At 38.1% G+C, this 19,132-nt stretch overlaps 1 protein-coding gene across 5 annotated transcripts in view; it reads right to left on the bottom strand.

The window, feature by feature from the left end:
- MAP7 (microtubule associated protein 7) overlaps positions 1-19,132 on the bottom strand; it is a 163,765-nt gene that overhangs the window by 92,790 nt on the left and 51,843 nt on the right. Inside the window, exon 1 of one of the 5 annotated variants that reach the window (XM_024759110.1) lies at positions 3,806-3,992. The exons of the other annotated variants lie outside the window; for them this stretch is intronic. Coding sequence (XP_024614878.1) covers positions 3,806-3,827 — 22 coding nt within the window. The 5' untranslated portion in view covers positions 3,828-3,992. Of the gene's footprint in view, positions 1-3,805; positions 3,993-19,132 lie in introns of those variants that run through there. 5 annotated transcript variants of the gene reach the window in all.

The following is a 19,132-nucleotide window of genomic DNA, read 5'->3' as shown; positions in this document are numbered from 1 at the left end:
TTCTGTTATGGACAGGAAGTTAAACTCTATTCAACCTAACGTACTTTGAGATCTCCGGAGGGTTAGGTGAGTAAATGGTATTGGAAAGCTTTAGTTGTATTGATGCTTGCTTCAAAGACCACCTAATTGAAATAATCATAGGCTCAGAAAAGTAAGAGCTCTGAAAAAATCGGAGAATCATTTTCCCTGGGGAAATTTCTAGCAGATTTTTATACGGAGTAATAGTGGCTAATATATTTTAAAAGTTTGGTACCATATCATTTAAAAGGAAAATCATATACCCAATGATATTTATAAAGAATTGAAATAACCACAAACACAACTGCCATTTACTGAATATCTATTATGTTCTAAACTGTACTAGATGCTTTAAGCATTTTGTCTCATTCAATCTGTCCCTCACAGTAAGCCTGCATTTAGGTAATACTCTCCCCACTGTACAGAGATCAGGCTGTTAAAGAAATCTGTCTAACGTAAATGGCTAAATCATGAATAAAATCCACATCAATTTGACTTTAAAAGCTAGTATCTTAGCCACTGTGCTACAGTGCTTTCCAGATTTCTTTTTTTCAAATATGGCATTAAAAATTGTACCTTGGTCTTTTTTTTACGTTTTAGTGGGGTTTGCCCCCCCCCAGTTAGTGATATTTTGACAAATAGTAGAATTTATATAAAGTCATAAAGCATTTAAATTCTCATTTAAGGAAAGAACTTGCACTGTTTTAATATGTATTCAAGTAACACTGTAATTTGCTTAATGGATTATAAATCACTTTCTTGTGTATAAACTCACTTGACCATCTTAACTTGATTATGGCAGGTGTCACTGTTGCCGTTTTATAGGGGAGGGGGCTGAGGCTCAGAGAGGTCAAATGGGATTTTGCCCGTGGTCATACAGACAGCCTTCGAGCTGAGTTTGAAAACCTGGTCTTTTGACTCTAAAGTGCAGCAATTTGTCTTCTCGATAGAGGTATAGATTCAGTGCTACTTTGAGAATGGCTAGTGTTTTGTGAAAGCCTAGCTTAACAAGCGTTTTGGCTTCTGAAAACTACACCTACGTAGAATTCCTGGTAAAGGAGCTTGGGTTTGCCGGGCAGCGTGAACCTTCCTGAGTGTGTGGGAGGGACTAGTCCTCCCGAGCAGAGGGCTGACCTCGCCCAGGCTCAGGGGAGGAGCGAGCTTATTTGGCCTGTGACTTGGTATTTTATCACAGAATTATTTTTCTAGAGTCCTTAATTTACCTATTTTTTCATGAAGGAAGTAAACTTTTTGGTTTTCTGTTCTTGACACATGGTTAACCATCTGTAACAGAAGATAGTAACATTTCTTGCTAACTTTCTTTTCTTCCAAAAGTTGGAACAAAGCACTAGCGCTGTGTCAACCACAGAATAAATCAGCATGTTCTAGTGTAGCGACAGTCCATTTTATTTAAAACTGTATTTTTGTTTTCATTATTTTGTGTGTTTTATAGTGAGAGTAGGCGTGGCCTTCTCTACTTTGTTGCCCTGTTGAAGACTGGGGATTGATCCATTAATGTGATAAATTGATTAGGTGCCTACTGGTTGCCAGGCACTGTTGCCGGTGCTTGGGATACAGTAGTGAACAAAAGGGCCAAAACTCCCTGGCCCCATGGAGCAAACATTCTAGTGTGGGAGAGCACAATAAACATTATAGCATCAGCTGGTGCTAAGTACAAAGGTGAGAACAGGCCAATAACAACAGAAAGCAGTTTTTGTTGGGGTGGGAGTGGGGTGTCACTCTTATACTTTATTATAGTTATTCCAGAGCAGTCTGACGGTGGAAATAGGTTCTGCTCCCACAGCGGGATGGATCTTCGTTAATGAGCCGGGGGTGCCCTGGGAAGTGTACAGAGCACAGTTCCCTTCATCGCCACCCCAAATGGAGTTTAAGGTTTTTACACTGAAATTTTAGTTTCTGGAAACATGAAGCTATGATGTTTTCTACTTTTCTAATCTCTACTCAATATCAGATTAAAAGATGGAAATTGGAAAAGACCAAAATCCAGCATCTAAGAATAATTTAGTATTTTTAAACCACTTATCTAAGATTTTTTGACCAATTTTCTGGATCAAAAAAATTTCCCCCTCAATATAAATTTTATCTATTGGATGTTTATCCAATTTTCTTACTAAGCAACCTGTATTTCATTTGATTCAAGCAAAAAAATTTTTTTTTAATTTGGCTGCATTGCATGGCTTCCGGGATTTTAGTTCCCTAACCAGGAATTGAATCCTCACCTCAGCAGTGAACAAGCGGGGTCCTAACCACTGGACCGCCAGGGAATTCCCTGATTCAAGCAATCTTATTTATCACATTTAAATAATTCACTATGAAACCCAATGCTTATTATGCATCAACTGTCTTATCCTAATATTTGAATAGTATATGTAAATATGCTTTCTACCCAGAAAGATATGTCTATTTTGACTCATTAAGTGCAAAATGAATTTACTGATAAAAGTGAGTTAACTGAACAAATACATATAATAGTAACACCAATTTTTTTTCTGGGGAACCAAGCATTAGGGGAGGCATTTTGCCTCTTCTTTAGTGTATATACAGCCCTGAAAATTAGAGATTTATTCCCACTGTACAATGATGATACTGACATACTTATAAAGTATAAATAACTTGTTTGAGGTCACAGAACCAGTGTCAGAGCTAAAAGGCAGACTTGGATCCAACTCCAAAGATATTCCTAATATGCCACTTTAACTCCATATTTTATCATCATAACACACCAAAGGCAAACCATTTATTTATACCATAATCCATCTCCTTAATGGTTACTGAAACTACGTATCACTCACATTTTTTTTCCTAGATGTATTTTTATTATAAAGTTTGCAAATATTATTTATGAAAATGAAGATAGATAGTATTTTAAAAGGGCAAATAATTTAGTGAATAAAGCATTTTATTACTCTTAAAAATTAAACCTGATAAAACATCTAGTATATAAAGAAAATTCTAGAGAAGAAAATACAGTGATAAAAATACCTCTCCAAAATGTAGGGCATAAGATTCCGATGACTATAGTTTTTTCTGTAAAGTGTATATGTTAGTTATTTACATGCCATGCGAATAAAAGCATTCTGGTAAGGAAAAATATGAGAGGAAAATGCATGCAATGTTTCTGATTAAAAAAAAAAAAAAACCTAAATAAAAACCAAAGAGGTAAGCAAGCGAGGTATGACCTTTCTTTAAATCAGCAAAAAACCCTAGCACTCCTCAAATACACCCCTTGAAAATAGAAAAGCAGTCATTTCTCAAAATCTTCATGATCTGATTCAGATACAAATATTAAGAGCAATAAGAATCGTCAATAAATTATGCGCTAAAATGTTCTTTGGACAGCGGCGCAATTGTGTGTATAGCCTGCTACTGCTACATCCAGCACTCAAGGAGACCCTAGGAGTTGTTTCAGGGTTTGCACATTGTTTTTTGCCAAAAGAAAAAAAGTGGGAACATGGAAAATGGAGTATAATATGGTTTGCCTTGAATTTTCATAGAAGCTATCATGTGGCTGTAGGACAATGAAGCATAAATCCATCATCTTAGATCACAACAAAGGTGGCTTCATTTAATTAAAATTCCACTTCTTTTTCTTAGAACATTAAAACCAAGTCCCTCCCCCCCAAAACAAAAGGATTTATTAGAAGATTTCCCACTCTGTACTTTCACCCCGTTAAGTGTTAATTTGTCAAAACTGGTTTAAAGATTGCCTGATTCCTGCCTTGCCTTATTGAGAGTTTCAAAACACATTTTGAGCCCAAGAACTTACAGGCCAGCTTAGTGTCTTCCATCCTAAAATCCTTCTTTCTGGAATATGCTGCAACATATTCTATCTTCCTGATTTGAGTTCCTCAGCCGGGCAAAGACCAAGCCATCAGTGAAGAGGCCGTTTAATCACCCCAAGTATCGTCTCTCACACGGCTTGAGGTACACTCAGGAGGAAGGCAAGAGGGTGAGGAGACATACGACTCTACAGCCACTGTTTCTAAACAGTAACCTTGTTCACTGAACCAAGTAAAAACGGAGAAAGGCTTCTGTTCAAAAGAGCCAGTGAAGCTCAAATGGGTGTGGGCTGGGAGTAGCGGAGGCCTTTCCTGGCTAAGAAATGGTTGTTAAACATCAGTTCAATCTCAGGGATTCAAACAGCCGGGGCCCCAAACAGGATATGCATTAAACACATTAGAACAACTGTTTACCAAGATCATCTAAATGTTATTTACTGTTTTTCCAGATTCTTCGGCCTTTTGGTTTCCTGATGTATTAACAATGGCATTTAAAACCCTGAAGATTATGGCTCATTTTGTTCCCATACCAGATGCATCTGAAAGAGGCCATCGTTTAGAATCAGTCAAGCAGAGAGACCTCTGTTCTTTGACTCTCTTCACTGAGAACATTCATGGAGCCGTTGAGAAACCACATGAAATGAAGTTTCGCTGCCCTTCAGAGGGTCCAAAAGATTGACTCGCTTTAGCAAGTTTTGAAAAATTCTGAAGGTCTCCAGAGAGAAGAGGAAGAATAAATATAAACACTAAAGTTTTCGAGATTATTTCTGGATAAATTAAATATAGATCCTCAGAATTTTTTTCTTTTAGCCAGTGATGAATTGCATTATAAATTTCCAATTCAACATTTCTATCACAATTTTACCTTAGGCTTGTCTTTAAAAGGACTTTTTGTCTAGGAGCATAGAGGGGAAACTGAGGAAAAAGGATCCAGTCCTCACTGTGTCTTTAGAGAATTTTAAAATGTGACATGGGAGCCAGAATACTTTGCTTAAAACCAATGAATTTAATGAGTTTGGATGATCAGTGGGCCCAATCTAGAAAAGGAAATACACTGTTTAGAAGAAAATAAGTCATTTCAAGCCTCTCTGAGTAGTAGGACTCGACCCAGTAAAGAGACTGGATGCATGGGATTTCTAAGATGTAAGAATTCAAGCACCAACACATATATATATGGAATCTTAAAAAAAAAAAAAAAAGGTCATGAAGAACCTAGGGGCAAGACGGGAATAAAGACACAGACCTACTAGGGAATGGACTTGAGGACACGGGGAGGGGGAAGGGTAAGCTGGGACAAAGTGAGAGAGTGGCATGGACATATATACACTACCAAACGTAAAACAGATAGCTAGTGGGAAGCAGCCGCACAGCACAGGGAGATCAGCTCGGTGCTTTGTGACCACCTAGAGGGGTGGGATAGGGAGGGTGGGAGGGAGGGAGACACAAGAGGGAGGGGATACAGGGACATATGTGTATGTATAACAGATTCACTTTGTTATAAAGCAGAAACTAACACACCATTGTAAAGCAATTATACTCCAATAAAGATGTTTAAAAAAAGAAAAAGAATTCAAGCACCCCCTAGACTTGGCAATTAACCTTTTTTAATGCCCTTGGAACTAAATACTGCTTAGTAGGAGCCAGTGGAATGCCAGCTGCAGCCAGCACCATCCCAGCACCTCCAGAGGCCCAAGCATCACAGCTGCCTAAGTACCATCATTCCCACCCATCCGTTGCTTACATTTTCAAAAGCAGCCTGTATAAATACAGACAGTATCTCTAGTGCAGGGGCTCTCAGCCTTGGTTCTATTGACCTTGAGACGGGATAATTCTTTGTTGTGGATGGCAGGGAAGGGGATGGGGCTTTCCCGTGCATTGTAGGAAGTTCAGCAGCATCCCCAGCCTCCACCTGCTGTCTCTAATAGCACTGCCCCGGTCCGGGAAGATCCCAGACGCCGCGGAGTGGCTGGGCCCGTGAGCTAAAAGTCTTTGGACATCGCCAAAGACAATTGGGGTGGGGGTGGGGCAAAATTACTTCTGGGTTAAAAAAAAATTTCATCTCTAGTGGCTCCAAATACTTCTCCTCTTGCTTGCCCTTCAAGCAGGGCTAGTGTGGCAGGGAGGCTGGATAGCTGGGCCTCATCCCCGAGGTGGGGGAAACAGACTTAAAGTGCTTCCAATCGTTCTGTTGTTCTGTTTTGTTGTTTGTTTTTGTTTTGCTGTTTTTCCTCCCCAGAGACCTTATTGCCGCAAAGAGGGACACGGAACTGACTCTACGGGAAAGGGAGGTCAAGAGTTCACAATGCTGGGACTGGAGGTCATAAACACGCCTACATATTTCTCTGTGCTCACGTTTGGTACAATGGCTGGGATATGATTAGTACTCAAGTATTGCCCAAATGTCTGAAGAAGTAGAAGAATTCTCCAGTTCTGCCCAATTAAAGCAATGAAATGCATGACACAGGATAAGTGCTAGCCAAAGAAATATGTTGGCTATTAATTTCAGGAATTTTTTTTTTTTTTTTGCGGTACGCGGGCCTCTCACTGTTGTGGTCTCTCCCGTTGCGGAGCACAGGCTCCAGACGCGCAGGCTCAGTAGTTGTGGCTCACAGGCCCAGCCACTCCACAGCATGTGGGATCTTCCCAGACTGGAGCATGAACCCTTGTCCCCCGCATCGGCAGGCAGACTCCCAACCACCGCACCACCAGGGAAGCCCCAATTTCAGGAATTTTTGAGGCATGTTATTAAAATATCAACCTATTCCCACAATTCCACACCCTGTATATTCAGTAGGGCTCCATAAGTGTTAAAACCGATACTCTGAATTATCTCACAGCTCATTTAAACAGAACAAAGACAGGAACCATGAATTTATCAAACAAAAAATAACTCCTATTAGCAAATTAAAAACAATCCTTTCATTCCGTCCCTCGGAATCTTTATATTCTTACTTCAGACTCAAATGTAACTAGCTTAGTTATCTATCTCGCAGCTCACTGAAGATTAGAAGCACCCAGTTTTGAGGGGACAGGGGGGTGTTATGAGAATCTCCTAACTGTTCTGTGGCCGTCCGAATCCTGACCTCCAACACCCAGTCATCAACACAGCTATGATGTTTCTAGAATACAAATCGGATCATGGGACTTCTTTGAATGCCTACGTTTTCCTGGCTCTTCGTGGTCTCACAGTTGCTTCTCTCACCACGTAGTACCTCCGTAGTACTTGCTTCTCTCACTGCACCTCCGATAGTACCGTAGTATACTATCCTCTGTAGTATCCTTACAGAGGATAGCATTCGGCTGCGTTCTGCTGCACTCAGCTCTCCTCTGCCCATCAGTCGTGTACATGCTGCCACTACTCCTTGAAGATTATTCTCCTCCCTTCATCTGGCTAACTCCCACAAGACTTCTCTCTCTACCTGCCACCCACTCCTCAGAAAGTCTCCACACTGCCTCTCCTGCTGTGGACCCCTCCACACTGTGATCAGATGGGTGCATATCTGAGGGCTATAGATAACGAAGGAGAAGGGCTAGTGGGAAAAAATATCTGCCTTCTCAAGTACAGACTGCTATAGGAAATAATGAAAATAATAGCTTAAACTTGTTGACTGCCTGTTATGTCAGACATTACTCTAATGACCCATCCCCGTGGGAATTGGTCTGACCTCACAAACCACCCTATTATGCTAATTTTACCGATGAGGAAACTCAGATATACAGAGTAGAGTAACTTGGGGAAGCTAGTAAGTGGCAGACTCTCAATCCCCACACTATGCTCCAACTAGGTGACTCTTCTCACTTCTGAGCACTCAGGAAGCATCAGGCCAGTGTCACCTGCTGATGGGAAACGACTGGTACCACAGGGAGAGAAGACAGGCGGGGAGAGACGGGAGATGACACGGTGGAGACAGTGCCCCACTCACCCCTTAGGAACAACAGTGTGTAACTGAACGGTGGTGCATTCATCCAGAAAAACAGCTGAATGCTAACAAGAGAGGAAAGAGAATAGAGGGCTTTGTTATGTGACTAGTGGCTCAAGGAGATTTCTATGTCCCAGTGCATGGAGCGGTGAGTACCGTCAATGATGTGTCATCTGAAACTGTAGCTGCACAGTAAGGATCTTAGAAAGAAGCACATTTCTAACCATATGCATCGTTGTTGTTACTTTCTCAAGATTAAGGCCTCTGCTTACCAGTCCACTTTTTGGTTTCATTTTCAATATCCAGCAAAACTTTCAATGCAGAATTCTGGCAGGTGGATGAAGGCTGAACTGATCTGTTATCATTCAGACTTCCGGGAATGGAAATCACTTCGAAAACACAGTAGGTTTTAAAAACACATACATAAATCCTGAGAAATTAAGGGGAAATGAATTTGTTTATTAAACCTAAATTATATCATCCTTAACAAATATGAAATATAAATATTTTTAAATGGGAGCTGGTGAATTATAAACTTGACAGAGCAGTTGTAGAACTCTGAGGAATCCACCTTCTCCCCTTTTGTGTGTTCACTCATTACCCGCTCACTGACTGACTGTCTGCTTTGCTCACAGGCCTCCTAAAACTGCTCTGTGGCTGAGAGGATGACTCCTCAGCTCTTTACTCCATTCTGAGTCCCGCTATGAACGTGAAAACTGCAGAGGCCCTCATCTTGACAGGGCAGCTCTTATCCATTAGCAAAGTTTTCTCTTATCAAATCTGCTCATTTGCCACTGTTTCTTCCTTGTTCTTTTTTATTTCCCATTTTTCTCTTTTAATTTTTGGCTACTAATAGAGAAACCAGTTCTTATAAAACAGGACCTTTTAAGCTGCAGCAAGAGTTCTATGAGATGATGAGATAGCTGGTAATGCTCCCCCCCCCCTTTTTTTTTTAAACAAAGCTTTATTCCACAGAGAATTGTGTGATCAGCTCTGTTTTGCACCCCTTATGGGGGGAGGTGTGTGTATATCTGTGCACATGTAAAAATGAACATATAAATATATGCATGAAGATCTAGTTTTACCAAATAACTGAAAGAACATGGACAGGCTAAGCCCTTGGACTAAAAAGATATTGCTCTTATAGTGTATTCTCACTATTTGTAAGAATTTTAAATGTTTACCTGCAGACTTAATTTTTACAGAAAAAGAATCACACATACTGGATTTGATTACCACAGTTATCAAAATGGTGCAGTTTAAACTCTTGATATTTTGTAGAATTTAGTGTTTAACATAAAATACTGGGACCATGGCTATTGCTATGTTAAGGGGCAAATGCTGAGAAATAGATTTCATTTATGTTTCATATTTAGTTACTGAAAAATAAATGCAGATTCATTTTATAAAGGAACTTATGCTTTTTGCTGAAATTTTTAAAAGCTAAAAATCACAAAGATTTGTTATACATAATTCACTAAAAGATTCAGTTCATCAGCTTATTATCTTCTGCAAATTGATTTTGATCACGGCAGGTCTTAACTTGAAAACATCTGAACTGCTTCTAACCCCAATCTAGGAATATTGCAGCCTACCACTTTGTCCAGGACCCCTCTTTATCTTAGTTCTTGGTTTTTCCTTTTCCTCTAGGTTCAAAAAGTAGTAGGTGTAGCTTTAGGAGAATATTTGTTAATTTCAACCTTTATAAAGCAACTAGCACTGTTTTCCTTTCCTTCCCAATAGGTATCTTGGCTGAAACTCTGTATATCTGAGTTTCCTCATCGGTTTCTCTTTTGCCTTTAGATTGTCCCCGGAGGCCACAATCTTTAAGAGGCTGGAAAAGGAAGATTCTGCTTTTCACCAGAAGGTCAGAAGATTCAGCCCCCCCATTTTATAGTACCTTGGACAGTGACAAAAGTTACCAGCATTGGTTATTTATGAAAACGCACTCAATTCAGTTAAAAATGTACTCCACACGTGAATGTTTTCTTTAGGGGAGTAAGTTAATAACATGCTTGTCTATTTCTCAAAATCCACATTTATATTACCCTGGAATCTTCCATGACCTCAAATTGCAGAAACAATTTTCCTTCATGTCAACACTTCACAGAAATGGCCAAAACTATACTTACCAAATGAATAAGAGATCTTTTTATTTACATTGAAATCTTTTCCCTTCTAAATCTTTTCCCTTCGCTGTAATCAAACCTGCTCAATCCTCTTCCTACCCCACTGTAGGCGTATCACCAGCTATAACCAGTTTTCCTGTGACACTTGTGAGGAACACTAGTTTAGGAATAATTATAATGAAGTTATTAAAAATTGCTATGCTTGAAGCAACAGTTCTCACTAAAGATTTCAGCAAAATCCAGTTGTCAAGTCTGGATTATTGGGGCCGAAACTGCTAAAAAGGGTCAATTGCTTTTTTTCAGTGGAAAAAAAAATCTCTGCCAAAATTTTCTAAGCATTTTTTATGACTTCTCAAAGGTTTAAATGCCCACTTCCATGTGGGAAATCTGTAAACAAATATCATCTGAACTTTCCATCTTTTGCTGTGGATTCCTGCAAGTTAATTACAATGTATTTCAGAGGGGATTTCACTGACAGGGAGGATTAATGGGGTAGCCTGACAGCTGGAGTCCTGAGTTAGATCAGAAATTAAAATAAGGAACTTGACCTAGTTTCAAAAGGGACGTTTGTTAATTTCCTCAACCCAAACCAGTGTCATCTTTCAAATGCCTAAGGTTTTATTGCAGGGAACTAAAATATATATCCATATATGTAAGGAACTCTTGTAAAACACTTACAACTTTGACTTTAAAAAACACAATTTGATGCTTCCTTTTCCTTTTCTTGTAAGAGTCGGCCTTCCCTATCTGCAGGTTCTGTATCTGCGGACTCAACCAACCACACATAGAAAATATCCCCCCCCAAAAAAAGTCCAGAAAGTTCCAAAAAGCAAAACTTGAATTTGCCACACCTTATGCATTATATTTACAACTATTCACTTAGCATGTACATTGTATTAGGCATTAGAAGTAATCAAAGATGATTTAAAGTATACAGAGAATGTGCTAGGTTATGCAAATATGCCATTTTATATAAGAAAATTGTGTATCTGTGGATTTTGGTATCCCTGAAGGCGGGGGTGGTGGTGTCCTGGAACCAAGCCCCTGCAGATACTGAAGGACGACTGTATATTCCAGGCTATGAGCACTCACTCTTCTCTCCCAGCTACTACCCCCAGACATTACACGGTGCTCAGGAGTAATGAATGCCATAATGAAGTTGGGGAATGGAGGGAAGTAAAAACGTCAAGTGTGATATATCCAAAGTACAAATTCTTATCTTATAACCTAATTTACATGCATGACCAGACTATAAGAGATTTATGGCACTGTGGCAAATCACTAGGAAACAAGAGCATTCAAGTTTTATAGGGTTTTTCCCCATCAAACAGAATAGGGTTTAGCAGTCTACCTGACACATTGGGCAGACAGCCTAGGCTCAAACCAGCATCACAACTTTGTTTCCACCTTCAGGCTGCAAGCTGGTCTTAACACTGTCAGTCTCTCACCTTTAATTCCTGTGATCTGCCTGATTAGTTACCTTAAAAACCAGCTCCAGGAGCTCATCATTCCCATGCTCAAACACCTATCATGTCTCTCAGTTACCTGCCAAATTAAAGCAATGCAGTGTGTTTCCACCGACTTCGAGAATTTTTTTCCCACCACTCTCCCAGATATCCCATGTTTTTACAGAATGGATGCATTTGCTATTCCTTTAACATGCCTCACGATTTCCCTTCCTTTCCCTTTCCTTCTCTCTTTCCTTCCCACTCTTCTTCGCATGTGGAATGTCTCTTCAGTCATCTCTGTCAAATCCTCCAAATACTTCAACAAGCAAGGCAAACACCCTCATCCTCCATGAAGTCTATCTTGATTCTCCCAAACAAAAGTGCTCGCCCCCTTCCTAAGCCACACACACATCAATTATACTTCTCTAACAGCATTACCATTGGAGCAGAGTTATCAGACTCATCCATCTGCCCCCTGAAAGGCTTTCTGGGTATAGGTGAAGCTCAAGAAACACACTAAATTGCAATGACCTAGCTTCTAGTATATGGGTCAATTTTCAGTGCTATTGGGGTGTATATTTCAAAAGGTTATAAATTAAGCGATAAACATTAAGTGTAGAAAATAGAAAAAATAAATAAGTACAAAATATTTAAGATAAGCTGCAATGTCAAAATTCAGACATTAGCACTGTTAAGTTTTTAGTTATACGTTCTTGCAGATTTTTTTTTTTTTTACATATATGTAAAAATCCAAAAAATGAGCTTTTCACGTAACTCTGTCTTGAAATCTATTTTATACTCTGGACATCTTTCCAGGTCGACTATGTTTTCTCAATGTTATAAACAAGGCTGCCTATAGAATTTCACAAAGCTTAACAATGTCTGAAGAATAAACTCTAGAATAGAATTGCTGAATCTTTGGTTAGGGATATTTTAAAACGTTTTTGAATTTTTAAGTGATATATTTCACCAAAGACAGCCTTTTCCACTGTATCCTCAGATAGCAGCAATACATTCACTCGTTCATTTGTTATTTGACAAGTACCTGTGTGAGAATTACTACCTAATTGCACTGCATATTCTCGTTAAAAACAAACAAAAATAAATTTTGGTATAGTATGTATAAAAGGTTGTAAGCATAAGTTATATAATTGAACCTACAAGGGGATTAGCATTTTTGGAGAAAGTACTAATAACAATGTAATATAAATATTGCCAGTACATTTTAGATCTAACAAAAGCATTTCTGTTGAAAATAGTAAGTGCTCAAATTATAGCTATTACTATGAGTTACTATTAACTACTGAAAACAGGTCAACTTTGATTTGTTGCTGGTCTTTAAATATTCTTTCAAATATAATAATAAATACACTGCTATAGAGCACCATGTTGAAGCTCCTGGGATTTAAATAATCTGCTACAAAATTAATGAGCCAGAGGTTTTGGTATTAAAAAATTATAATTACTATAAAAGGTATATGATAAAGCTGGTTAATTTAATCTGGTACACACTATCAAAAGATCCTACTTTGCTTCTGTCACTAGCACCTATGTGACATGAAGTCATTACTCTCTAGAGCTGCACTGTCCAATATAGTAGCCACCAGCCACGTGCAACTACTTAAAACTAAATCCAGTTCCTCAGTCACATTAACTACAGGTTAAGTGCTCTCTAGCCTCATGTGACCAGGAACTGGCATATTAGATAGTGCAGATCTATAACAGTTCTACCATTGTAGATGCTCCAGGTTATCTCACTGTAAAGTGAGGACACTGAAAGACATCATTTCTAAAGTAGCTTCTAGATCTAAATTCTAATGATTTTGTGAGTCCCTGAAAACTTCATGAAAATATTATACCTATAAAATATATATATATTTTATATACCTATAAAATCTTAAATTCATAGAATCACAGAATTTTAAAAATAGAAGTTTCTTTAAAAATCACCCTTTCATTTATTTCCTAACTTTTAACATGGAAAAAGCTGAAGTAGAGGACATAAAAGATTTGCCCAAGTTTTTAAGACTAGTGAACGGATGAGCAGAACCAGAATCTACAATTCCTGATCTACTACTACTAATCCAGTGTTATTTCCATGGTGCAGAAAAGGAATCAGTTACATTAAAAACAAAGGCCACTTAAATAAGTAAGTAAAAAAACAAACAAACAAGAAAACAAAAAACAAAGGCCACTGAGTGTGTGCATAGGTTTCTTAGGTGTGTGTGTGTATATACCTATTCCACAGAGCTCGCCCTACTGACAGCCTAGTGGCAAAGATACTCCTGTAGCCATGAGCACAGCTAGCACCCAGATCTTGGATTATAAAGTATTACTTTCCACTCTAAGGAACCAGGGATCCTGAAGAAATGGCTGATTCCAAGGCTGAGTCAAGGAAAGTACAAGATGAGTCTGTAACACCTTGTGCCAGAAAGTAAGGATATGCTCAAAAAATAATGGAGATGCATCGAAAGGACACGGGAGCCAACCTCAAAGGGATCCCACTGTCCAAATCTGGGGGAGTTAGAGCATCAAAATATATCAAAATATATACAGAAAAGCATTATAATCTACAGAGTAAAATAAATATCCCTGAGTCCACACTAATATAAACAAGAGAAAGGAAAAGTTCTTCCTTACAGTAGAAAGCTAACTAATAAATGTAGAGGCAATGATGAACTAGAAAATCACTCTTTGGCAACCAACATAAGACTGATTGATTCAGGCAAGAATCATTGATGCTAAAACTAATAGGTGAATATATGAGGAACAACACAATATTTACATAGCTTCAAAGTATCTCCCCACAAGACGCTTATTAGTTACAAAACAAGATGAGTAACTTGATAGTGGAGAAACCTGGCAGACAGCACCTTAAACAGAGTGATGGAGGATAATATCACCAGGAATGGGACCAAACAACATGTGACTCCTGATATGATACACTGAAGACAAAATATCACTCCTGTGGCATTCTTGCTGGAAGTATATAACCTAAATCCAATCATGAGGAAACATCAGGCAAACCCAATTTAAGAACATTCTACAAAAATAACTGGCCTAAATGCTTAAAAAATGTCAGTATCATGAACTACAAAGAAAGGCTCAGAGAAGTGTTAAAGAGTAAAGAGACATGGTAACTAAACACAATGCCCAATCTTGAATTTTCCTTTGCTATAAAGGACATCACTGGAATAAATGGTGAAATCTGAATAAGGTCTGTAGTTTAGATAACATTATCACTGATAGTGTTAATTTTGATAAATGTAATATGGTTATATAAAAGATAGTGCTTGTTTTCAAGAAGGGGAGAGAAAGGATTAAAAATAAATCTTCCAAAATGTTAACATTTGGGGAATCGGGGTTAAGGGCACATGGAAATTCTTAGTTGCAACTATTATTGCAACTTTTCAGCTTTTCTATAGATCTGACGCTATGTGAGAAAAAAAAATTCTTTTTAAACCATGGCCACTGAATCCCTGTTTGTTATTGATATTTTAAAAAAATTAATTTAACTTTTGACTCCTTTACTCATAGGACCATTAAAATTGGGAAAAACTGAATGTAAAACACACAAAGTTTTCTAAAAATATGCTATAACATTTTCTCCAAATTAAAGTGTAAGATGTAAAGGAAAAGCAAGCATCTTACCTATTTTCTTCTCCATTCAAATTACAACTGTCTTGCTATAAAATGCAGAGGAAATACAAAAATCTATTCCTTTACATAGTGGCCCACCTTCAGGTATTTTTAAACTTTTTTTTTTTTTCAGAAGAAAAAAATCAATTTGATTTGACCAGATGGAAAAAAACCTTTCATATGCTTAATGTTAAACTGGCCAAAAATAAATACGAAAATTGAGCAAAGAGCAATTTAAGGGTGAAACTAGCTGGCTTCGTGTGGCAGAAGGAAATGGAATCTGGCATCCGGAGCATCAGGAGATGAGCTGGGGGAATTTCAGGGAGCAATTTCCCCACACCATGCGCCAGTTGACTTGTATTCTTAGCTCAAGCTAAGCCTTGAAAGACCCAGCTCTACTAAATCAGCATTCCCCTCCCAGGACCAAGACAGACCTCAAGTTCAGCAGCTCAAACCAAACGAAAAGCTGTTGTTAAACACAAGCCAAACAGAAATGTTTTTCATACTTTTTTTCCCTAAAGTAAGATAAAAGCTAACTAAATAGTCTCTTAAGCAGTAAAATATCGTGATTTTGAATTAGGGAGTAAAAGCTACTTTAGTTGGATCCTAGCATAATTTACCATGTTAACATTACCAGAGCCTTTTGTAATTGCAGGAAAGAATATCCCTTTTCTCTCCCCATTTCCTTCTCTTCCCCAAAATGATCATTTGGCATATATGGACTTATTTCTTTGCCAGCTAAATTAGCAAATCTTAGACTGAATTCCTCTGCTTTCTTTACCAATAACTTGCACGTGGAAACATTTGGGCTGAGGAGGCATTTTCTTAGTCTATTAGGTTATGTTTTACATACATGTATGCTTGAAGAGGGATATTTATATACTTATAAATACTGGGAAATAAAGAAGTTTAACTATGTTAAACGATTCTTTAGTTGTTAATCATAATGATGATATTCTTAACCACTTATTCAAAAGCTTACACTGTGGCTAAAGAGTGTGTCCTGAGTGATGCTTCTCAAACTGGGGTTCTGATAGTAAATGCATTTGGAAAATGGAATGAATTGTGTCTCTTATTTTGCAGAATTACAACACATAGCATTATATCAAATGTTTTGAGGAATCCCTTAGTAAGTAAGCAATTTAATAACGGTCTCCCAAATTTAACTGACCAAAAACTTTTTTTGTGCGATATTTGTTAATCTGGGGTAGGTCTGGGTTATACTCTACAAATGTCATTACAGTGTTTAAAATATATATTAAAGGGTTCTCTTCAAAAGACACACAAATAATATTGTTTCAACATGATATTTCTTTTAAAATTAAAACTATGTAGCAGTAAATTCTCTTTGTAGGTCAAACGTACTGGGATAAGCATATTGATCAGGAATTTAGGGGAAGTCACCTGATTGTCTTAATAGAACGTAACTAAACTTGATGACTTACTGATCAATTCTACTGAAGTTCTTTATTATTATTCTTTACAATACGAATCCATGATGCATTTTTACAGAGGGCAAGAATAGACGTTAAACTCCATTAGCAGGCTCCACAAGTCTGTTGTGGATGAACATTTTCTCCTCTTCCCAGAACCTTGTAAAACACCAAGTACATCTAATGGACCAATTAAAGTGATAAACCATCACAGCCTGCTCACTGCTATATCCAAACAAGCCGTTCTAAGAACAAGTACGCCTGACTGCAAATGAAAATTCTCTCTAAATCCTGGATGTAGGAAAAACTGGGGCAGCTATCAGCTCAGTTCTCTAAAAGTCAATGAGACAATCACCAAAAGTATGCAGAATTCCAGACGATATCTATCTGGGGGCGGAATGGGGGGGAATCTGTAGGGAGAAGGAAGGAAAGGGAAAAAATTAGATCTGAATCCTTCATAAAGTACTTTATTATGAAGCAGGCAAAATCATGACCAACACCAGAATAGAAGCTCTCTCCTTGGAAGAACAAGAACAGGACAGAGGCCACGTACTAAGATGTAGCAGCTGCCCCGGAAACAGAAGCGCTGCTGGTATGATAGCTGAGGTCTCCTTCACAGGCCTTTAAGTCTCCAAATAATATGAATGTACCTACTTTGTTTTCAGATTAAATCCTCTGTAATATTTTCACTAATAGCAACCATATGGGAAGCATCTGTAGCTCTCCTCAATTCTAATTTTCATAGGCAGAAGAAACACCGACAAAAATAGTCCCACAGTCTGTCACGGAGCCACTGCAGGCTGACCTAGTTAGATGCAGCAGGCTGAGTGCATCTGAGCTGCCTTAATCCTGCCCCAGCTTTGAGGCTGCACTGTGCCCCAGAGCTCAGGCCTTAGAGTTCACCAGGTCTTCACCGTTCATGAGTTTATAGTTGAGAGATCATACTTTCGTCTCTGAAACCGTTTTAGTGTGGATCTGACTGAATCACCAACAGCCATGCCCAAATCAACTCTTTGAAACAGGGAGATTTCTGAAATCACCGTTCGCAAAGACCGTAACAAAGATTGAAACAAAAATCCATAACAATATTAAATTGCAAATGCTAAAATGGGAAAATATCTGTAACATATGTGGCCAGAAAAAAGGTAGGTATCCTTTATTTATTAAAAAGAAAAAAAAACACTCCATTAGAAAATGTCACAAGAAATAAACATATAATTCACAAAAGGAAAATGCTAACAAGCATATAAGAACTGTTTAACATCAGTTATTAAATAAATGCAAATTAAAATAACACATCATTTCTTTGCCTATAAACTTGACAGAAATTTCAAATAAGAGGATATCTATTATAACTGTTTTAGAAGGATGTTTCAAAAATGTTTCTGACACTAAATGGAAAGAACACAGTTTGTAAAACCACATACGCAATGATATGACAAGTCTGTAAACACACACAAACACTAGAGTTTCTAAAGACTACACACACACACACAAAATGTTAACATAGCTATATGTAGATGGTAGGACTACAGACGATTTAAAAATAAGTTTAATCCTTTTCTGCATTTTCTAAGTGTCTCACAATATTTATTACTTTTACTATCAGAAAAATGTATGTCATATTTAAAATATTTAGGCAGTAACTAGTAGGAGATGCCTGGAGACTATTTCTGTACATGATTTTCTGTGCTCCAGTCATTAGTGATGGCAGAAAAGATGTTTGAATTTGGACCGCTAATATGGGTGCTCACTTCATATGCTAACATGGAGAGCTGAAAGTCTTGTTAAGATGAGTATTTATTCTGGGAAAAAGGCCTCCTCCCCTCCCCAAACCAATCAAGAGACAAGGCTTGGGGCTTCCCTGGTGGTGCAGTGGTTGAGAATCCGCCTGCCAATGCAGGGGACATGGGTTCGAGCCCTGGTCTGGGAGGATGCCACATGCCGCGGAGCAACTAGGTCCGTGAGCCACAACTCCTGAGCCTGCGCGTCTGGAGCCTGTGCTCCGCAACAAGAGAGGCCGCGATAGTGAGAGGCCCCGCGCACCGCGATGAAGAGTGGCCCCCGCTTGCCACAACTAGAGAAAGCCCTCGCACAGAAACGAAGACCCAACACAGACAAAATTAAATTAATAAACTCCTACCCTCAACAACAACAAAAAAAGAGACAAGGCTTGTGGGAAAAGGGTAAGTTACACTTATTTACTTTCACATTATGTTCATATTTAAATAATGATAGCATTTCACAAAAGGCAAATTTCTGTAACTGATTTCATTTTCAACATCCCTTTTTAAAGTTTTATGTAGCTTCTAGATAATATTCCTGTACAAGCTCTTCTACTTTGGAGAAAAACCATAAGCTGAGTAATAATTTCTCTCACGTTTTTATTCACTTTTTAAAATTCAAAAGATGGTCTTTTTAGAAAGATTCATCTTTGGTATCATCAAATGTAGCAAAAGCAAACAATTTAATTTTACATTTATTTTACCTACAGGTTATATTCCCCCAAAATGATTATCACTAACATAAAATCCTACTTTGTTCTTTATATAGAATATAATAGTGTCCAGTCAAACAACAAGTATTTATTGGTTCTTGCTATGTGTCATGTTAGGCACTTAAGTTCATACGTGCTTTGACAAAAATAATATATCGCATGTGGAAACACATGCGATATAAATTAGGGATTTAAAAATTTTAGACATGACCTATGTCAATCCCCAGACAGCCCATGCTTACATTCAC

This window comes from Neophocaena asiaeorientalis, unplaced genomic scaffold (assembly GCF_003031525.2).
Source record: "Neophocaena asiaeorientalis asiaeorientalis breed wild unplaced genomic scaffold, Neophocaena_asiaeorientalis_V1.1 scaffold5, whole genome shotgun sequence".
Lineage (NCBI taxonomy): Eukaryota > Metazoa > Chordata > Mammalia > Artiodactyla > Phocoenidae > Neophocaena > Neophocaena asiaeorientalis.
The sequence above is the reverse complement of the archived record's forward strand: the minus strand, read 5'-3'. Positions and strand labels throughout refer to the sequence as shown.